The sequence below is a fragment of the Aegilops tauschii genome, chromosome 3 (genome assembly GCF_002575655.3).
Source record: "Aegilops tauschii subsp. strangulata cultivar AL8/78 chromosome 3, Aet v6.0, whole genome shotgun sequence".
Classification (NCBI taxonomy): domain Eukaryota; kingdom Viridiplantae; phylum Streptophyta; class Magnoliopsida; order Poales; family Poaceae; genus Aegilops; species Aegilops tauschii.
Window position 1 is genome coordinate 455080032 of NC_053037.3, and position 21531 is coordinate 455101562.

The 21531-nt window shown below is 46.0% G+C and overlaps 1 protein-coding gene across 1 annotated transcript; it reads right to left on the reverse strand.

Annotated features, from left to right (window-relative positions):
- Nucleotides 1-16104: 16104 nt before the first annotated feature.
- LOC109767962 (uncharacterized) lies at nt 16105-19421 on the reverse strand. Its single transcript, XM_020326698.4, has 8 exons — nt 19132-19421; nt 17912-18000; nt 17678-17813; nt 17514-17588; nt 17301-17422; nt 17141-17216; nt 16646-16705; nt 16105-16452 (listed from the first exon to the last, which is right to left on the reverse strand). Exons 1-8 carry the CDS (start codon nt 19207-19209, stop codon nt 16297-16299), a joined length of 792 nt encoding a protein of 263 aa, XP_020182287.1. The 5' UTR covers nt 19210-19421; the 3' UTR covers nt 16105-16296.
- Between the last annotated feature and the right edge of the window lie 2110 nt (nt 19422-21531).

Below are 21531 nucleotides of genomic sequence, written 5' to 3' on the forward strand. Positions count from 1 at the left end.
CCGATTCGCGCGTGTAATATGTCAAATTGTTCGTCTCGTGATGCTCTTCATTTTGTTCAATTGCACCATGTTCATTAGAGGTCATCTTGATGCCCAAATCTCTGTTGGAAGAGGGCTACTTGCTGGTATTCTCTGGTTCTTATCAGAACTTGGAGATTTGTCATTTTTGTATCATTTAATCTGTGCATCTTATGAGCATGAGCTCTACATGTGTTTTGAAGTATGCCATGCCATTTTTCCAAGGGTGTATACCATGTATTTTTTTTATCTCTGTGGTGACTAGCACAAGCATGCAAAGTAGGCTCCGTAATATTTCTGATTTCAGGGACTTAGTGATTTCTCTAAGTCTTTGTCTGCTGTTATTTTGTTGCCATGTAAACTTGATAGTAACGAGAGATCCATGCATATTTTGGAGATGTTAAGTAAGGATGTTTTGTAGATATAGTTGTAATTGATCCATTCCTGCAATTGTTTGCAATTAGGGAGTGCCATAGCATGACTCAATCTTGCTCTACTTTTGCTATAAAATATTTCTGGCAGATTCTTAACATGATATTCATTTTTGCCAAGCTTATTGTACTTGATCCATACATGCTATGCAATTATTCTTGCCATGAATAGCTTCATAAACATGCCATATTGCTGTAGGTGTGATTCGTTTGTAGTGCATTGCTCTGTACTGAGTGCATCAAGCTCACAAAGAGGCCTACATATTATTATTTCTGCCATGCTCTGTTTTCTGCCAAGTCTGAAACCTGATAACGAAACTTGCTATGTTTACATGCTTGCCATTATATCTTCTGGTCCTTTTTGGCTTATGGTCAGTAAGGGACTTTTGTCATTTGCATTTAGTAGAACACTTCCATGCCTTATTTTGCTATGTTAAGTTCCTGTAGCATGTTGATTTCGTGCTCTGAACATTGCAACCTGATGCTGTTTTCTGCCATGTCCAGTTTTTCACCAAGTCTGTGATCCTGTTATCTTTTGCACTTTTGCCATGCTTGTTTGAGCTTGATATGTTGTGAACTAGCCGTAGCTCAGTGTTCATCGTTTGTCAAACATCTCCTGTAGATTACTGCCATGTGCTTTGTTGCTATGTTGGAGTGCTGTAGCATTGTTACTTGTTGCATTTTAAGTGCTATCATGCTGTTAATTGCAGATTCGTGTCATTCTTGTTTTGCTTGCCATTTGCAAACCGTGCATCCGTTTCCGGTGATCTTTATATCGATTTCGACCGAAATCATCTCATCTTTCCAGTGGCATGCTTGGTTTTCCAAGTTACTGCCATGTTCATCATTTTCCGTCCGGAGCACGCATATGCATCGCATATCATATCTCGCATATCATACATGTTTTGCATCATGTTGCTTGTGCATTTCTCGTGGTTGATTGTGGTTCCGTTTGTTTGTGTTCTTGTCTTGGGTAGAGCCGGAAGACGAGTTCGTGAACGAGGAACCTGTTGAGTACGCTTACGAGGATCAAGCTTTCGACAACTCTGAGAACCTTGCAGGCAAGATGACCACCCCCCGAAATCACTTCTATCTTTGCTTTGCTAGTTGTTCGCTCTATTGCCATGCTCCGCTACCTATCACTTGCTATATCGTGTCTCCCATTTTTCCATGTCAGCCTCTAACCATCCTTTCCTAGCAAACCGTTGTTTGGCTATGTTACCGCTTTTGCTCAGCCCCTCTTATAGCGTTGCTAGTTGCAGGTGAAGTTGAAGTTTGTTCCATGTTGGAACATGGATATGTTGGGATATCACAATATCTCTTATTTAATTAATACATATATATATTTTGGTAAAGGGTGGAAGGCTCGGCCTTATGCCTGGTGTTTTGTTCCACTCTTGCCGCCCTAGTTACTGATATACCGGGATTATGTTCCTTGAGTTTGCGTTCCTTACGCGGTCGGGTGATTTATGGGACCCCCTTGACAGTTCGCCTTGAATAAAACTCTTCCAGCAAGGCCCAACTTTGGTTTTACCATTTTCCACCTAAGCCTTTTCCCCCGGGTTTTCGCGAGCCCGAGGGTCATCTTATTTTAACCCCCCCGGGCCAGTGCTCCTTCGAGTGTTGGTCCGAACTGAGCAGACTGCGGGGCCCCCTCCTGGAAACTCGAGGTCTGGTTTTACTCGTAGGATGTCTCATCCGGTGTGCCCTGAGAACGAGATATGTGCAGCTCCTATCGGGATTTGTCGGCGCATTCGGGTGGCTTTGCTGGTCTTGTTTTACCATTGTCGAGATGTCTTGTAAACCGGGATTCCGAGACTGATCGGGTCTTTCCGGGAGAAGGTTTATCCTTCGTTGACCATGAGAGCTTATGATGGGCTAAGTTGGGACACCCCTGCAGGGTATTATCTTTCGAAAGCCGTGCCCGTGGTTATGAGGCAGATGGGAATTTGTTAATGTCCGGTTGTAGATAACTTGTCACTTGACCCCATTTAAAATACATCAACTGTGTGTGTTGCCGTGATGGTCTCTTCTCGGCGGAGTCCGGGAGGTGAACACGGTCTGTGTTATGTATGACGTAAGTAGGTGTTCAGGATCACTTCTTGGTCATTGCTAGATGACGACCGTTCCGTTGCTTCTCTTCTCGCTCTCATTTGCGCAAGCTAGCCACCATATATGCTTATTGCCGCTGCAGCTCCACCTCATTACACCATCCTTTCCGATACGCTTAAATAGTCTTGATCTCGCGGGTGTGAGATTGCTGAGTCCCCGTGACTCACAGAATCTACCAAAACAGTTGCAGGTGCCGACGATGCCAGTGCAGATGATGGCGTCGATCTCAAGTGGGAGTTCGACGAGGAACGTGGTCGTTACTATGTGTCTTTTCCTGATGATTAGTAGTGGAGCCCAGTTGGGACGATCGGGGATCTAGCATTTGGGGTTGTCTTATTTTCATCTGGATTTTGACCGTAGTCGGTCTATATGATTGTATTTTGGATGATGTATGAATAATATTTATGTATTGTGTGAAGTGGCGATTGTAAGCCAACTCTTTATCCCATTCTTGTTCATTACATGGGATTGTGTGAAGATGACCCTTCTTGCGACAAAACCACTATGCGGTTATGCCTCTAAGTCGTGCCTCGACACGTGGGAGATATAGCCGCATCGTGGGCGTTACATCTCCCTCGGCCTCAACTGGATCAAGAGTTCGAGGGACGTCACCGAGCTGAACGTGTGCAGATCACGGAGGTGCCGTGCGTTCGATACTTGATCGGTTGGATCGCGAAGACGTTCGACTACATCAACCGCGTTACTAAACGCTTCCGCTTTCGGTCTACGGGGGTACGTAGACACACTCTCCCCGCTCGTTGCTATGCTTCTCCTAGATAGATCTTGCGTGATTGTAGGCAATTTTTTTGAAATACTACGTTCCCCAACAACGACTCCAATGTAAATTGCGTTTCCTGTGTGTGTGTGGGGGGGGGGGCAGGGAGGATGTGGTTATGGAAAGTTCCATCTACACATGTTCTCTCTCAACTTTCCAGGTCAGTTCACATGCATGCTTCGTATTCTCTCCAATGGTGATTAATGAAACACATGATAACTTAACAACGAAAATCATATATAACAAGATTATTGCGAGGAACATATTAAGTTGTTCATTCGTGAAAAAGGTATATATATATTAAGTTATTACACATTTGGAGGTGTTTTAAGGTGGTAGTCTTAATAAATTATAGAAAGTACCACACATTTTCGATGCAAAAAGAAGAAGAAAATAGCACACATTTACTAGGAGAGTTTTCAAAAAGAATTTGAACTTCATTTTCTTCCGTTGAAGGCAAGTAAGCTTTCCACCAATACCCGGTCACTTTTGAACATAGCCCATCAGAAGATTGCTCTCTCTCTCTCTCCCAATCTGTGCACAGGCATTCAACCTCAAAAAGTAGAGTCAGTGATGTCTGAGCACACACCATTCGTAATGGTAGCGTGTGGGAAGGGGTTCTCTTTTAGCCATAGATAATGGGTCAAAACATACGATGACACATCTACACTTGCGTTGACGATACAGACAACTGACGATGGCTCCAGGATTTGAGGAGGATGGAGATGATCCCTAGTTAACACGCCACATCGATAAAGGTTCTTCGTTGCCCCACAACATACCTCGCAGGCTATAGTTTTTCGAATTCGGCGGAGGTTTGCGATGTCGATGACAGTTGTAGGATTTCCTAACTACTCCAATGTAAATTTCTTTCTTGTGGGTGTGTGTGTGTTGGGAGGGGCAGGGGGTTCTAGAAATCTATGTACACATGTTCTCTCTCAACTTTCCAGGTCAGTTCATATGTATGCGTTGTATTTCCCTCTGATCATGATTAATGAAACACAATATAACCTAAAAATGAAAATCATGTATAACAAGATTACGTCGAGGAATATATTAAGTTTTCCATTCACAAAAAATTCATATATTAAGTTATTACACATTTGGAGGTGTTTTAAGGTGGGAGTCTTAGTAACTTATGGAAAGTACCACACATTTCCCATGCAACAAGAAGAAGCAAATACCAGACATTTACCAGGAGAGATTTCAAAAATGATTTGACCTTGATTTTCTTCTGTTGAAGACAAGCAAGCTTTTTACCAAGCCTATCAGAACGTTACTCTCTCTCTCTCCAACCCGTGCGCAGGGATTCAACCTTAAAAAGTAGAGTCGGTGATGTCTGAGCACATAACATTCTAAGATGTAGCGTGTGGGAAGGGGTTCTCTTTTAGCCATGGATAACGGATCAAAACTTATGACAATACATATGTTCTTGGCCTCAATGATACGGAAAACTAATGATGGCTCCTATATTTGAGGAGGATGGAGATGTTCCCTAGTCAACACGCCACATCGGTAAAGGTTCTTTGTTGACCCACAACATACTTCCCGGGCTATAGTTCTTCAAATTCGGCGGAGGTTAGCCATGTCGATGGCAGTTGTATGATTTCTTAACAACTCCAATGTAACTTTCTTTTCTTGTGTGTGTGTGTTGAAGGAAGGAGAGGGTTCTGGAAAGTTCTATCTACACATGTTCTTTCTCAACTTTCTAGGTCGGTTCACAAGCATGCATTGTATTCGCTCTGATCGTGATTAATGAAACACATGATAACCTAAAATTGAAAATCACATATGACAAAATTATTGTGAGGAATATATTAAGTTATTATTTTGCCAAAAGCGAATATATTCACTTATTAAACACTTAGATATGTTTTAAGTTGAGAGTCTGAATGACTTATGAAAAGTACCACACATTTCCCCTGCAAAAAGAAGTGGAAAGTACCACACATTTACGAGGAGAGTTTTCAAGCAGGCAGATCCTCCCTCTCTATCAAGATTAATGGTTCTCCTCTGAATTGAGCGACGATTAGCGGTGACAATGAACAAGTACCTTATAAAACTATGTTATAAATTTATGCCCTCTAACCACACACAAGTATATGTAGAACAAATCACGCGGGTAGTTCAAAACCTTATCAATGAAATCATGGACAATTATGAAAATCATACACTTGTCAAGCCTCCAGTTGGAATGACCACTCCCCCGGTTTATTTACGTCCTTCATATTTTGAAAACTATATTTGTCGTCAAATGAGAAAGTGATTATCTTTGGAGGCAACAATATGCCCATTTCTTTAACAGCTAGTACATATATGGGTGATTTGCATCTTTGTCTACTGTCCTGATGACGAAAGCAAAAACATGGAGGCAATCATTCTGAAGCACTTCTGTCCTCAATGTGGAGGTATGGGTTTACTTAGTATTATGTGAGCTACTTTGATATCTATGTTTCAACCGTGTAATAACATATCGAGCATGAAGAATTACATATTAAGTACTAGGTTCTTTTTTTTAAATAGCCCATGTATTCTTTTAACGCCATCATGACACACTTCATTGATTTGCAAAAAATAGTTATTTCCTTTATCCTTACTAGAATAATGCTCATGCGTTGCAACAGATATAAATATTCTAATATGTTAGCTTGTGATTTACCTCCCAATATTAATGTGATTGTCTTAATAAATATTTATCAAAACTTGTGTGATTTACCTTATAGTTTGATGAGAAGTTTGGTAATTAAATTAAGATGAAACTGATGCAAAAGGTAAGTAAATTAATGTGATTGAGCGGCGTACTGGAAAGGTGCGGTCAAATTGAAATCTCTGCTACTTAAAAAGAGGGTAAGCTTCCCATTTCACCTTTTTTCCCACCACCCCTTCGTCCAACCTTTCTTGTATGATAATAAATCAAATTAATTTACTTACCTTTTGAACCAGTTCCACTTTAATTTACTTATCAAACTTCGGATCAAAATATAAGGTAATTCATGGGCAGAATCTAATGATCATTTATTTAAACAATCGCATTATTAGACAGGTAAATCACAAGCCGACGTAATAGAAGATTTATATTCCGTTGCAACGCACGGACATTGTTCTAGTATAGTAAAAAAACAGAGATATACTCGACTAAAAGGTGCAACTTTTTTTCGAGAGTACGCAAATTGCGTACCTTAGCTTTATAGACGAGAGAGAGTTATGTACAAGAATTACAGATGACGGAATGCACTACCACACACGGCAGGCACGTCCACCCCACCACTCCACACGCTAGGCTACTACTCTATACCATGTTGAACTCCTCTCCCTCTCGCCGAAGCCCATAACCTAATTTCCTGGTAGATAATATCGGCTGCTCCCCATTCATTGGCGATGTTGCCGTTGCGAAAGACTCCGCCGTTTCTCTGTTTCCATAGATTCCAGCAGACTGAAATGTAGATTGTGTCGAATCCTCTCCGGTATCTCTTATCAATGCGCTTTCTAGCGGACACCCACCAGTCGCCTAGTGTGTCTTCCGTGGTTGGAATCAAAGCTACGTCAACGCCCAACTGTCTGAAGCACAGAAACCACACTTGTCTCGCATAGATGCATTGCAGGAGTATGTGATCCACTTTGTCTTCCTCTTGGTCACATAGGAAACATGCCGAGCTATGATCTTGCAAACCATGCCTCTGTCTGCGATCCGAAGTCCAGACTCTGTACTGAAGTGCAAGCCACATGAAGAGCTTGCAAGACATCGTAGCCCAACTGCGCCAGACAGCCGAGGCACATTGAAATCTTACTCCCCCCTCACACATCATTTTGTACGCCGATTTTGCCGAGTACTTGTTGGTTGCATCCCATTGCCATATCGGGGTGTCCTACGAGCCAGGGGTGAGCTCCAGGTCAACCAGCACCTCCCACAGCCTGATGAACTGCAAGAGCTCCTCTGTATTCATCTCTCCCACGATATCTTGCGTCCATGCATGAAGATACAAGGTGTCCTTCACTTTCCTCATGTTAACCACCGGCTGCCGCACTTTGCTAACAAGTAGCGGAGCAATCTCCTTCACACAAGCGCCGCTGATCCACCGATCTCTCCAGAACAAAACCTTCGATCCTTCCCTGACTTCCCACTTGACCAGGCTGTCGAAAGCCAACCTTACTTGCTTCTCGGAGCAGTAGCTGAGCCCTTACCAAGGACGCGAGCTGTCAATACGCTTCAGCCACTCCCACCTTAACCTTAGAGCGATTCCATGTTTATAGAGATCCACCACCCCGAGACCTCCCATCAGCTTTGGCCGGCAGACCCGGCGCCACGCAACTGCACATTGGCCTCCCTGAATTTCTTCCGAGCCTGCCCAGAAGAAGGCACGACATCCCTTATCCACTCTATCTAGTGCCCACTTCAGAGCTTCCGCCACGATCAGGTGGTGGATGGGCCTGGCCCTCACCGCCTGGTTCACCAGAAGGAGGCGACCGGGGCGTGTGACGAGGCCACGCTGCCATCCTGGCATCAACTTAAGCACTTGATCCACAACAGGCTGCCATTCCGATCTCGTGAGCTGTTTGATCCCCAACTACAGCCCTAGATATTTGATGGGGAAGGCCTCCATCTTCCATGGCATGGCCTGCCACACCAACACCTCCTCCTCCTCCTCCTCCTATGATCTGATCATAATAGCTCAGGACTTGGTGAAATTTACCTTGAGTCCAGAGGCCTCGCCGAATAACCTCAGAGCCTCCTGAACAAACCACAGATCCATCCAGCTCGGCTTGATGAACATAACAACATCATCTGCATACAAGGACAACCTCTGTATCGGGGCGCAACCGGGTATCTTACTGCTGCGTTCGTCTCATGCGCCTTCAAGATCATAGCCGAGAGGACGTCCATCGCAATGACAAAGAGTAGGGGCGAGATGGAGTCCCCCTGCCTTAGTCCACATGCATGCATGAATTTCTTGCCAGCACATCCATTAACAACCACCCTCGAGCTGGCTGTGGTGAGCAACGTTGCAATCTAGGACCTCCAGGTTCTCGAGAAGCCCTTGGTTCTCAGCACTTCGAACAAGAACGGCCAGGACAGAAAATCGAAGGCACGCGATATATCCAACTTGAGCATCACACCCTTTGTTTTCCTTTTGTAAAGCTTCCTTGCAAGTTGCCTGACTAGTAAGAAGTTGTCATGGATATTCCTTCCCTTTATAAACGCTGATTGATTAGCATGAACCAGCTCTCCCATGCACAGGCAGAGCCGTGCAGCCAGAAGTTTGGACGCCAGCTTTGGATTGCTATGTACCAGGCATATTGGCCTGAAGTCATTGATCTGGCATGCCTCAGGCTTTTTTGGGATCAAAGTGATGAGCGCCTGATTCAGTCTCCCAAACCCTCTCCCGTTGTTGAGGAACAGCTTGTTCAATGCTGCCATCACATCACCTTTCACAATTGCCCAAGCTTGCTGGAAGAATACACCAATGAACCCATCTGGCCCTGGTGCGCGATCCGAGGGCATGTCCCTCACCACTTTCCAAACCTCCTCCTCCTGGAAGACCAGATCTTGGTCCTCCAGGTCGATCGACTCAATGCCCAGGTATTCTAGGTCCAAGGTGTGCTCCCGCAAGCCACATCTCCCCAGCAGCTCACTATAGGCCTCAAAGAACGCCTCCTCCTTTGTTGCTTGGTCCATGATGGTGATTCCATCCACCGAGATCGCAGGGATAAAATTTTTGAGTTTCCTTCCGTTGGCCACCAGGTGAAAAGGTTTGGTGTTGGCATCTCCCTCCTGCAGCCATCTCATCCTCGACCGTTGTCTCGCGATCGTCCGCTCCAACGATGATAGCCCCAGGACCATGTGTTTCAGGGTTCCACGCAGCCATCTCTCCTCTCCAGTGAGTACACGTGTCTCTTGCGCACAGTCCAACCTAAGGATCACAAGATTTGCAATTGCGATCTGCAACTTAATGTTGCCAACTCTCCTCTGACCCCAAGCCGTAAGGTGTTTAGCGCAGCTTCTCAACAGGACATCCAGCCTCACGAACGGGTCCGAGATGGACTCTTCGCATCTCCATCCTTCCTGCACCGCCTCCAGAAACCCATCCAACTTCACCCAGAAAAGTTCAAAGCGGAATCTTTTGTGTGGGTGTACATGTTCCTCCAACGATAGAAAGAGCGGGCAATGGTCTGAGACATTGGTAGATAAATGTAACGCCCACGATGCGGCTATATCTCCCACGTGTCGAGGCACGACTTAGAGGCATAACCGCATTGTGGTTTTGTCGCAAGAAGGGTCATCTTCACACAATCCCATGTAATGAACAAGAATGGGATAAAGAGTTGGCTTACAATCGCCACTTCACACAAAACATAAATAAATCATACATCATACAAAGTACACACATAGGTCCGACTACGGAACCAAAAGAAAAGAAGACAACCCAACTGCTAGATCCCTGATCGTCCCAACTGGGCACCACTACTGATCAAAATGAAAAGAAACAACACAACGAACAAGATCTTCATCGAGCTCCCACTTGAGCTCAGTTGCGTCACCTGCACTGGTCTCATCGGCACCTGCAACTGTTTTGGAAGTATCTGTGAGTCACGAGGACTCAGCAATCTCACACCCGCGAGAGCAAGACTATTTAAGCTTATAGGAAAGGATGGGGTAATGAGGTGGAGCTGCAGCGGCAATAAGCATATATGGTGGCTAACTTGCGCAAAAGAGAGCGAGAAGAGAAGCAACGGAACGGTCGTGAACTAGCAATGATCAAGAAGTGAGTTTCAACTCCTACTTACGTCAAACATAACCCAGAAACCGTGTTCACCTCCCGGACTCCGCCGAGAAGCGACCATCACGGCTACACACACGGTTGATGCGTTTTAATTAAGGTTAAGTGTCAAGTTCTCTACAACCGGACGTTAACAAATTCCCATCTGCCACATAACCGCGGGCACGGCTTTCGAAAGATAATACCCTACAGGGGTGTCCCAACTTAGCCCATTATAAGCTCTCACGGTCAACGAAGGATAAACCTTCTCCCGGGAAGACCCGATCAGTCTCGGAATCCCGGTTTACAAGACATCTCGACAATGGGAAAACAAGACCAGCAAGACCACCCGAATGTGCCGACAAATCCCGATAGGAGCTGCACATATCTCGTTCTCAGGGCACACCGGATGAGCAGTCCGTACAACTAAAACCAGACCTCAAGTTTCCCCGAGGTGGAGCTGCAAAGGGCTCTAGTTTGGACCAGCACTCAGAGGAACACTGGCCCGGGGGTTTAAAATAAAGATGACCCTTGAGTCTGCAGAACCCAAGGGAAAAAGGCTTAGGTAGGCAAATGGTAAAACCAAGGTTGGGCCTTGCTGGAGGAGTTTTATTCAAGGCGAACTGTCAAGGGGGTCCCATAAATCACCCAACCACGTAAGGAACGCAAAATCAAGGAACATAACACCGGTATGACGGAAACTAGGGCGGCAAGAGTGGAACAAAACACCAGGCATAAGGCCGAGCCTTCCACCCTTTACCAAGTATATAGATGCATTAATTAAATAAGAGATATTATGATATCCCAACATAAACATAATCCAACATGGAGCAATCTTCGTCTTCACCTACTACTAGCAACGCTATAAGAGGGGGCTGAGCAAAAGCGGGAACATAGCCAAACAATGGTTTGCTCGGAAGGGTGACAAAGGTTAGAGGTTCATGGCAATTTGGGAGGCTTGATAAGCAAGTGGTAGGTAGCGCGACGTAGCAAAAGAATGAGCAACTAGCAAAGCAAAAATAGAAGTGATTTCGAGGGGTGGTCATCTTGCCTGAAATCCCGCTAGGAAGAAGAACGAGTCCATGAAGAAGACAAACGGACGGAGTCGAACGAATCCTCACAACTCCGGAAAGAAACCGAAGCTAACGAGAGAAGCAACCCGGAAAGAAACAAACAACATAGTAAACAACCACCACATACACATGGCATGATGCAAAAACAAATATGATGCATGTCCGGTTTAATGAGGCATGGCATAGCAAAGTGCAACAAACAACACTACAAATTAAGTGGAGCTCAATATGCAACGAGTTGCAAATTGACGAAACACCACATCAATTATTTAGTTCTCTCTCATTATGTACTCGACCATATTAAATGTTGATTACCATGGCAAGAGGTGAAGCATAATAAACTATCTATTTAGGCAAGTTTAAAAGAGGCCGGAAATAACAAATAACAATTCCAGAAAATCCCCATATGTCATTTAACAATTTTAATGCAAACATCAATTGTAAACATTTAAATGTTGTTATCATGACGCGGATGACATATGCAAGGTATATGCAATTTTATGAAAGTGTTGGTATAAAAATGATACGAGGCATTTGTTACCGTGGTGGAAGAAAGGGGTGCCACGGCAACGAATCCGAAAATGGTGCCACGGCAACATAACGGCGATCCGACAACTCGTCGAGATGTCGGTGCAAAAGAAATTGTGGATGAACGGAACATGCAAACGATGGTGGGGTGATCCCGGTTACCGGGTTCCCACATGACGGTGGCAAGGAAACGAGGAACGTGCAAGGACCAATTCGGACATGGTGCAAACACGAGCATCTCATACAACACACATGCATTCGGTCCACGGACGTCGTCTCGGGGTTATACCTTCGAAGCGTGCATTCAGGGCGGAACGCGTTCGAAGTGGAAGTAGTTGTTCACGTGTCGTAGGGGAAGTAGTGGTACACACGAAGGTAGGTCGAACTTGACGGTTCCGTTACACGGGTCTTCGGCGACGGTAGTGGAAGTAGTGGCACCCGTTCGTTTTCGGAGAGGTACTTGACGGGTCCGAGTAACTTAGGGTCGATGGTAGTCGTTCACGTTCATAGTCGCACAAGTTTCCGTAGATGTTCGGGGTCGTCGGTAGAGGTACTTGACGCAATCCATGCAAACGGTGCTTGTTCGGGCATCGGTCTTGACGAAGGTGTACTTGGCCAACGTAGTGGTACTCGACGGTCTTTGGCAATGTTCATCGTACATGGTTCATAGACGTTCGTGTCTTCCGTAGAGGTACTGGACGCATCCCGGATGTGTAGTCGTGCACGCACGTAGATGAACTTGACGGGTCCCGTGAGTAATCGTACTCGGCGACTACGCGTAGTTGTACATATCCTTGTGCTGTAGCCGAACTTGATGGAAAACCCACGGCGGCGGTAGACGAGATGCTGCGGGGTGGCGGGGAGGCAGCAGCGAGGCGAGGCGCTTGAGGGTGCGGCGCGGCTGGACGGCGGGGCCGGACGAGGAGCACGGGTAGGAGGGAACAGAGGGGAGGCGGAGCCGCGGTCGGTGGCGACGAGGAGAAGCAGGAGGAGAGGCGGCGTCGACGGAAGCAGAGGGCGACGCGAGGCAGGGGCGCCGGAGTTGGCCTCCAGTGGCGGCAGGAGGAAGCTCGCGAGGGCCATGGCGAGGAGAGGTGGCCGCGGCCTGGTGCTGCAGAGGGAGGCGCGGCGGCCATGGAGGCAAGGCGGCGCCATGAGAGGGGGCCTGCAGAGGGGAGGAGGCACGGCGGAGCGGAGGGCTCGGGGCGCCGGCGGTGGAGCTTGACGGGCGGCGACGCCATGGGAGCGAGGAGGAGGTCGGCGCTGGGGAAACGGGTGCGGGGCTCCTCCTCTGGCTCGAGGAGGGAGGCGAGGTGCTGTGGTGATGGCGAGGGGGCGTCGGCGGGAGGCTGAGAGGGGGCGAGAGGGAGGAGGTTGAGGTCGGGAGGAGGGCGCGAGCGAGAGGAGGGAGGAGCGCGAGGGAGGAGACGAGAGGGAGATGGAGATCGAGGCTGCGTGCGGGTGTGGCGGCGGGCACGGGAACGAGAGGAAGAGATGCTGCGAGGGGATCGGGCTAGGGTTAGGAAGGGTTTAGGTGGGCCTTGGGCCATTTCGGTGGAGGGGGAAAAGGCCAGGAGGCCTAGCAGGCTGGATTAAAAGAAAAGAAGGGGAGAATCCTTTTCTATTTACAGAAAAGAGATAGAAGAAAATATCTATTTGGAGGGCAAAATAAATACAAGTTGAGTTGAAAACTGGCATTGAGCTACTTTGACATATTTCAAAGTGCCACAACTGGAATTTAAGTAAGATCAAGACTTAGAATATTTGAAAACGAGAGAGATTTCAAATGCAAGTTTGTTTCGAGGGCCTCCAAATAAATGGAATATTTTGTTATAGCTCCCTTATATTGGGAGGGTATGTTATAAAGAGAAATCACCATTGTGAATATCCCTCGATTTAAATGGACCGAAGATCCATACAGTTTTATTTAGATGAGTTTTTAAAATTAAATGACATGATGGCATGATGACATGATGCAATGCAAAAATAAAAGAGCAAGCACCAAAAGAAACACGCGGTTGATCACGAAAATAAGGAAGTCTTCTGAAGCGTCGGTCACGGGGCGTTACAATAAAGCCTGCAGCAAGCACTCCGGGTAAGCTAGCTCCCAATCCACAGAGACGAATGCACGGTCATTTTTTGTCAACGTGGGTCTCTCCCTCTCATTGCTCAATGTGAACCTTCTTCCATGCAAAAACAACTCCTTAAGCGCGTTATCATCGACGAATCTCTTGAACTTCCCCATCATCCTTCTGTCCAACAGAGAATTGTTCTTGTCGGCAGCGTATAGAATCATATTGAAGTCTCCAACTGCCATCCACGGCCCCGGGCAAAGCTGCCTCCTTGTCGAGAGCTCCTCAAGCATTGCAACCTTCTGTGTATCCTCTTGAGGCCCATATACCACCGACAACCACCAGGGGTCGCCCTCCGTCGGTGTCACGTATCCCGTGATGAAGTTGGTGTCATTCACCGTGTTAGAGATCGACGCCCTTGATGAGTCCCAAGCAATGAAGATACCACCCCTAGTAGACAACGCCGGCAAGTAAGCAAAACCATCATAATTAGGTCCAAGGCATTGCAGAATTACATACTGGTCTACCCTCTCCAGTTTTGTTTCTAAGATACACCATATCGCTACTTTCATGGAATCCGCTAGTTCACGGAGGGCGTCACGTTTCGCCAGACTGTTGAGACCCCTCACATTCCAACATACCAACTCCACGGCTGTGTACGACATATGAAAGCAAAAAGCTCCAATGTCCGTACGAGCCGTACACTACCTACACGGCGATTGTGCTCTCCATCTCGTTGCCAAAGGACTGACAGCGCCTTCCCGAAGATGGCCGCAATGGCTTTGATTTGTGGCTCACGGAGAGGCGAGTCAAATACTACACGCAGCTGTTCCAGCGCCCCCTCCGACACAGCAAGATCATCTTCCGCGATGCCCAGTGTGTTGAGCAGGATCGTTTCTGCCGTCGTGGCCTTGGATTTGGACCGGTTACCCACACCCACCGACCGAGTGTTGCGTCGTGGTGTAAATGGGTCCTGACCTGTGCGCACTCCTCTAATAGTCTCGATCTCCTTCAGCAGCGGCGGGGCAAGTTTCTTGAGCAGGCCAGCACAAAAGGATTTGATGTTACCCAGAGCCATCTGTTCCTTGGCCGAGAGCCCCTCCTCCAAGTGCTGCACCATGCTATCCTCCCCGTGTACCACCATCTGCATGTCGCCGGACGTGGTCAAGTCACCAGCACTTGCAGCAACCAATTGCATGTCACCGGACATGGTCACATCACATGCGCATGCACCCGTGGGCGCAGGATCCCTAGGCTCCAAAATCGGGGCATCCAACGCTGGCATGCCCGCAGGATCCACCTCTCCACTCAGCGCAGCATCCAAGGTTGATGCTGTCGCGATCACGGGTCCCGCCTGCGGAGCCGGACGATTGGCCGCGGCGATCACATCGGCCACCGGGTCCCAACCATTCGCCAGAGCATCTCCACCATGCTCGGATCCCGGAGCAGCCTGACCCTCCTCCAGATGGATTAATTGTGGCGCGCATACCACCGTCTTGGGCGCTGAAACCTGCCTGGCCACATGCTCCGGCCTCACCCGATCCAGGGCCTCCCCTGTCGCTGTCTCGCACGGCTTCACACCCAGCTGGGAGTCCATGCCCATGTCTTGGTCGCTGGCCGGCGTGGGCCCCGCTGCCCTGAGCAACTTTAATTTGGTGAAAAGTGCAACTTAAAACAGACTTTTATTTTTTTGCACCAGGCAGGTACTCCTTCCGTCCGAGAAAACTTGTCCCAAGATTGTCCCTTAAATGAATGTATCTAGCACTAAATACATTCATTTGAAGGACAAATTTTTTCGGACGGAGGGAGTAGTACGTTTTCTTCGACCTCAAGCACGAGGAAAACAATAGTGGTGCACGTGAAAGACCGTTAGGATGATGGCGCATCCAGTTGTTTTGTGCGTGAGTGCACCGCACTTCTTCGGCCGTTGCGTGACGTGCAAACCCTTTGGCCTTGGGCTCTGCTGAGCAGTGCGTGCCATCTGGAGGGAAACGACCAAGAACGGAGAGCAGAGGCGGCAACGTTGTCCGCGGCGCAAACGAACGCTTCTGCGTGCTTCCACGACGCGGTAGACACGAGCCCGACGCGGCGGCGCCTCGCCTGTTGCGGAGTGCGGCACGAACAAAATCGGCCCGGCGCGCCCACGCCCACGTGACCGCTCAGTTCCGCCACGATGTGGGAGTGCTTGATGCGGCACCCCACCTCTGCATAGCCTTTCACGTCGGCGAAGGAAAAAGGAATAGCGTTTCACAGATTCAGCAACGATGATGGGTTGGTTTCGAGTGGCCGCGAGCTGCTACGAAAGTAAAAAGAATAATACTATATGCATCACCTCTCACATCAATGACCAATCCCACAATTCTCTGCATGGGGCATACTCTAGAAAAAATAAATCAAACACCAACATGCTTTCTTCGTCTCAAAATAAGTGTCGTGATTTTAGTTAAAATTTGATCAGCCGAGCTTTTATCTACAAGGAACAACAGTCAATCTTTTTTGATCTAAAAAAGAATAGTTATATCAACCTTCCTTCTAATCCGTCTTCCCGTTTGCGGTATGCATCTTCATCTTCGACAGGGTTCTGACCAACCCCCTGCATATCTTCCAGAACCAGAACACGTTCATCACGGCCAGCGTCGGCGGCACCGTCATTATGCCGTAGAATCCCAGGGCGAAGATGGACTTCACCTGCGAAAAAACAAGTACAGCGCGCGTCATCAGCAAACCGTCTGAATTTTTGCAATATAGCAAACGGTTTCAATCGAATTGTCTGAATCTTCTGAGGACTAAATCAGTCATATACTTTCATGATCTTTTAATTCAGTACATCATACTGATCAAGCAAATTTAGCTACATCTCAAGTTTTAAATATTAGCATACCTGATCATAATGGAAGTAGACATGAGTGAAGAAATATACGAACAAGATTATCCGAGCAATCTGCAAGCCAACAAAAGATGTGTTAATGCCAGAGTAAAAAGGACAATGAATAAACAGTTAGAGGCATATCTAGTCACAAATGCTTCAAATTAACTCGTTAGCATCAGCATGGCATGGTCGCTGCTTCTGAAGCACACAATTGGCATTTTCATTTGACTTGTAATGAAGAGGAGCGTATCGAGCATATATTTTCCAACAAAAAGGTAAAAGGCAGAGACATTCAATAGGAACATATCTCTGAGCATCTGAATCTTGTACAAAGACAGAAAGGGCAGAACCGAAGTTGATAGGGGCGTACGGAGGCACGACAGAGACAGTAAAGGCTGCCGACACCGAAACTAACTAGATTTTTGATAATTCTAACATGCAAGTTTCATGAGTCATACGACTTCAGGAAAGCAATACTGTTAAATCATGAGAGCAGCAGTACCATACCAGCCATCCGACAAACATAGCCAATCCGTTGTATAAGTAGAGGTTGTGATCCTTCTGACCAGCAACATCCAGATACCTGCACCAAATCATAATAACTTTCAGAAACAACACATCTTAACCTGAATTGTTGAAGGACTGTATTAGTGGCATCAGATGTTACCATCTAAGGTTCACAAATGGAGTGGTGGCTTCAGTGAAGAGGACCATGAGTATGTACATGTGTGCTTTCCCACTGAACAAAGCAAGACAAATTGCATACATGGAAAGTCCGTGATGCAAGAGCTGGAACAGAATTAGATAGAAACAACTCCTGATCAGTAAGAAAGCAACGCACATTAATCTTCTTCACACAGTATATGACTGTAATACTTACAAATTCCTTTCCACCTAAAGATGGAAAATGCCATAGGATCATCGTCAAGTCTGTCAAAAAGTATCCGATCGAGACCTGCACAAGTAATACAGTATGTTCAATCGATATGTACGCAGATGTTCATTTGTTCTGAAAGACAGATGCAGTTGCAATGCATAGCTTACCCCAAACATGGAATCAGATAACCATGACTTTCTGTCAATTATTATGCCATTGACATCTACACTGAAGAGGCCAGATATCATGACTAAGTAAAAGGAAACGGCAGCAGCAACCAATGCATGGACCGTAGAGAAGCCCCTGTCAGTTAGTTACACATATTTAGACTTCAGTAAAATAAAAGGTCAAGTGTGATAAGAACAGGTACAACGATAAAGTTGTGTCCAAGTAAATATTACCTATTATTCCACTCAAGCTTTTGCATTGGACTTAATCCATCATAACACTTGAAGCATGATGAGCTAACCTTTTTAGTTACCTCATATACCTGCAAGGACAAAATTATGAATTCTTGCAGCAAGATACAATGTACTAAATAGCCGAGAACAATTTCAAAAGATAAAAGATTCTAAGACGACAACTTCAGAATTAGAGGGGCAAAGTTTTCAATTCAGAATCAGTATGCTTCATCAGCCTAGGTACTAATACGAGAGTTGGATTCCGGCTTTCGAGCTCCACCATTTTAGTAAAAATATTTAAAAATTCAAATACTTCTGAAACAATTCCGTGTACACATAATGACCTTCGGAAGTACAAATGTTCATGAAAAAGAAAGGTGTCCTGAGTCTAATATAGCAAATTCTAGCACTCCGTTTTTTGTTTTTGTTATCGCAAAATGCTGTACAATGCCAAACTTATTATCTTCCCTTGTACAGAATGAGACCCAGATTATCTTCTATGTATTTTTTTGGAACATGTGTAAGACTGTCAATCTCTCCAACGAACCTCACCTATGTCCAAAATTTTAAAAATCCATCGGCTTGCAAGAACATTAAATTGTGGGCAATTTTGCAAACAGGCAATAGCACTGATCACATGCTGGCCTGGTTGCGCCAAAGAGCCAGAGCAGAGCAGACCAGAATACTGCAACATGAAACAGCAAGGTCTACGCACGCACTGCTGCTGATCTGATGCCGATGCACCTTCCCCTCGACTGGTAATTTGCATTGCACAAACTAGAGAAATTCAATGCGAGATAGTAGCAACCACGCAAAAAAAAAACCTAGAACTTCCTAGTCTTTTTTTTTTGAAATCCAAAAGGTCTCTCGGTTCTAGAAGGAAGCATTCAACACAGTCTGCCCAGCTAGCACAGTTGGAACTGTTGGTACGTATCAGTATCATCACCACCAGTCTCGATTGCCAAAAGAGACATCGACGATTGACAAGTATCTGCACCATTGACTGGCAAGTTGTAGTACCAAGTGCTACAACTAATGCCGCAAACTTCACCAGCAAGCATAGCTACAAACAAAACTGCAAAAGCAACCGGCATATAGGTAGGTAACAATCTCGCAAATAACCGAGCTCGTGCAACCAATGAACCCAAGGTCTCGGAAATTGAACTACGGAGAGCGGATCAACTAAGAAAGCAAAAAAGGAGAGGGCGCGGAGAGCTTACGGCGGCGCACATGAGGACGCCGGCAAGGACCGACGCCGGCCACAGGACCTGCTCCTGGGGGCCGTAGTTCCAGTCCATGAGTCCCCTCCGATGGATCAACCAGCGACGAAGGGGCGGAGGAAGCGCCAAGGAGAAGAAGCTGATCCGAGATTACGCGCCGATGGATGGACGGATACGCCTCCCAGGAAATCAAACCTGCAGCACAGCAGGCCACGTTTTTCACGCTTGATCTATTTCAGGGCGAAAAGGAGGGTTGGGGTTTGGGCGGTGGCGTCGTCGGTGGAAGCGTGTTTTGGAAGAGGGTATGAGCGTTGGGTTTTAAGAGAGGACACGCACGACGGCAGGCGGGGGGTCTCGCGAGAAGGCGGCGTCCGTCACGGATCGTGGCTCCGGGAAGGTGGCCCGTCTGTCCACGCAGGGCCGGCCCATAGGCCGGGCAGAAGGGGCGACCGCCCCGGGGCTTGGGAGGGCCCCAACTACAATTATTTTAGTAAATCATACTTTCTCCGTCTCTAAATACAAGTCTTTACTACATGACGAAAGCTTTGTGGAATTGTCTCAAAAAAACTATATACAGATGTATATAGATATACTTTAGAGTTTAAATTTACTCATTTTACTTCGTATGTAGCCTATATTGGATTCTCTAAAAAATACTTATATTTAGAAACGGAGGGACTATAGTACATCTGAAAATTATTAAATGCCTAAATTAGGAATCTCGCGCAATGCCCAGGTGTTCCACTGACTCACTTGACTTTGGATACTCTTCGAAATGTAATCTATGATTTCATGTTTTGGGTCTATAGGTTCAAAGACCCAACTGATAGATATGCCTCCTTATCTTTGACGCATGTTCCTCTCCTCGCGTTGTACTCTCTGGTGTACTTTGGCCCCTTGGGGCTTTTTGAGTAATATATTCAGATGGGGATGCTCTCTCCCTGGTGATTGTTAAAAAGAATGGAGCTTTAGTTTGCAGGAGCATAGGTTCACATCACATACTAATAGGTTATAACTTACTACATACTCATAGGTTATACCATGCGGAGGCAAACTAATCTGACACGTGAAGTTGATTCAAATGCACTAGTCTCTCTTTATGATATGATGGATGTCTTAGTATCATAATCAAAACTATGATGAATAGATTTCAATGTCTATACCAATGCAATTTTTAATTTGAGAAACCCGTAGGACATCTCATGTGCGCCAAATCAAACCAAGTACAATCAACATCATTTTTGGTTCTTTGATAATTCTATTACTGAACCCAACTTGCAAGTCACATTTTCTATGGCCTAGAAGTTTCTACAAATATGACTGCCTAATATACACTAGAAATCATTATTAAAATAATAATTGTTAATGTGTATGATTTAGAAATCTCTAACATGACATTCAATAATATTAAAAGATACATGAACACGCCTATATATATGCAAATATATGTGTATACACTCTATAGTTTATGCAATATTAGAAAAGAATTTGAAAGATTTTGTAACAATAAAGAATTTTTTGCTACATTATACAATTTAAATTTTTTGTAATCAAAATTTTCAATAATATACATTACAACTATATATATATACGAATAATATAACTATTATTTAGAAACATTGTTACGTGACTAAGTAATAGAAATTATATTAATTACAATTGTAATATGGTAGACTCAGTTTAAAAATAAGTATAAAAGTTTAGTATGAAAAAACAATTGTTTTACACTGCCCCTTGTGCTTTTCTGCACCGCGCCACCGCCGTTGTTGCACAAGCTTTCAACATGATCCGGTCGTCACGCCGCCCCACCCACACCACCGCTGCTAGGAACCGGGGGAGTAAACGATGGTGGCCACCACATCTTATCTCTCTTGTGTTTTGGAACAAGATTTCTTCCTGCTTCTGAGGCTTGGAGTTTTAAGAGAGGGGATGCGGGGTCTCGCGACAAGGCAGGCGTCCGTTACTTGGGGAAGGCACCTGGATGGTACTGGGTTGGGGTTTGCATGGTGGCGTCATCGGTGGAGAGTGTTTTCTTTCTGCTTCCGGGTCCTGGAGTTCTAAGAGAGGACACACACGAGGGGAGACGGGGCCGGTCACGCGAGAAGGTGGGTGTCCGTCTCCGATCGCGGCTCCCGTAACTTGGCGAAGGTGGCTTGTCTGTCCACGTCACCCATTAAGGCCCAATAGATTGGTTTCTCGCCTCGTGCTGGATTAGGAGTTTTTCATATTTCTCTAGAAATTGTCGTGCAACGAGTGCATTTCGTAAAATAAATATGATTATATATTGATAAGGGCGACCCTACGCGTCAGCCGTGGATAATTGGGAAAAATCAGTCGCCTCCCTGGCCATTGGATGGAGCGAGTAATGACCGTCTGATGTGCCCATGAGCATGACCCCCC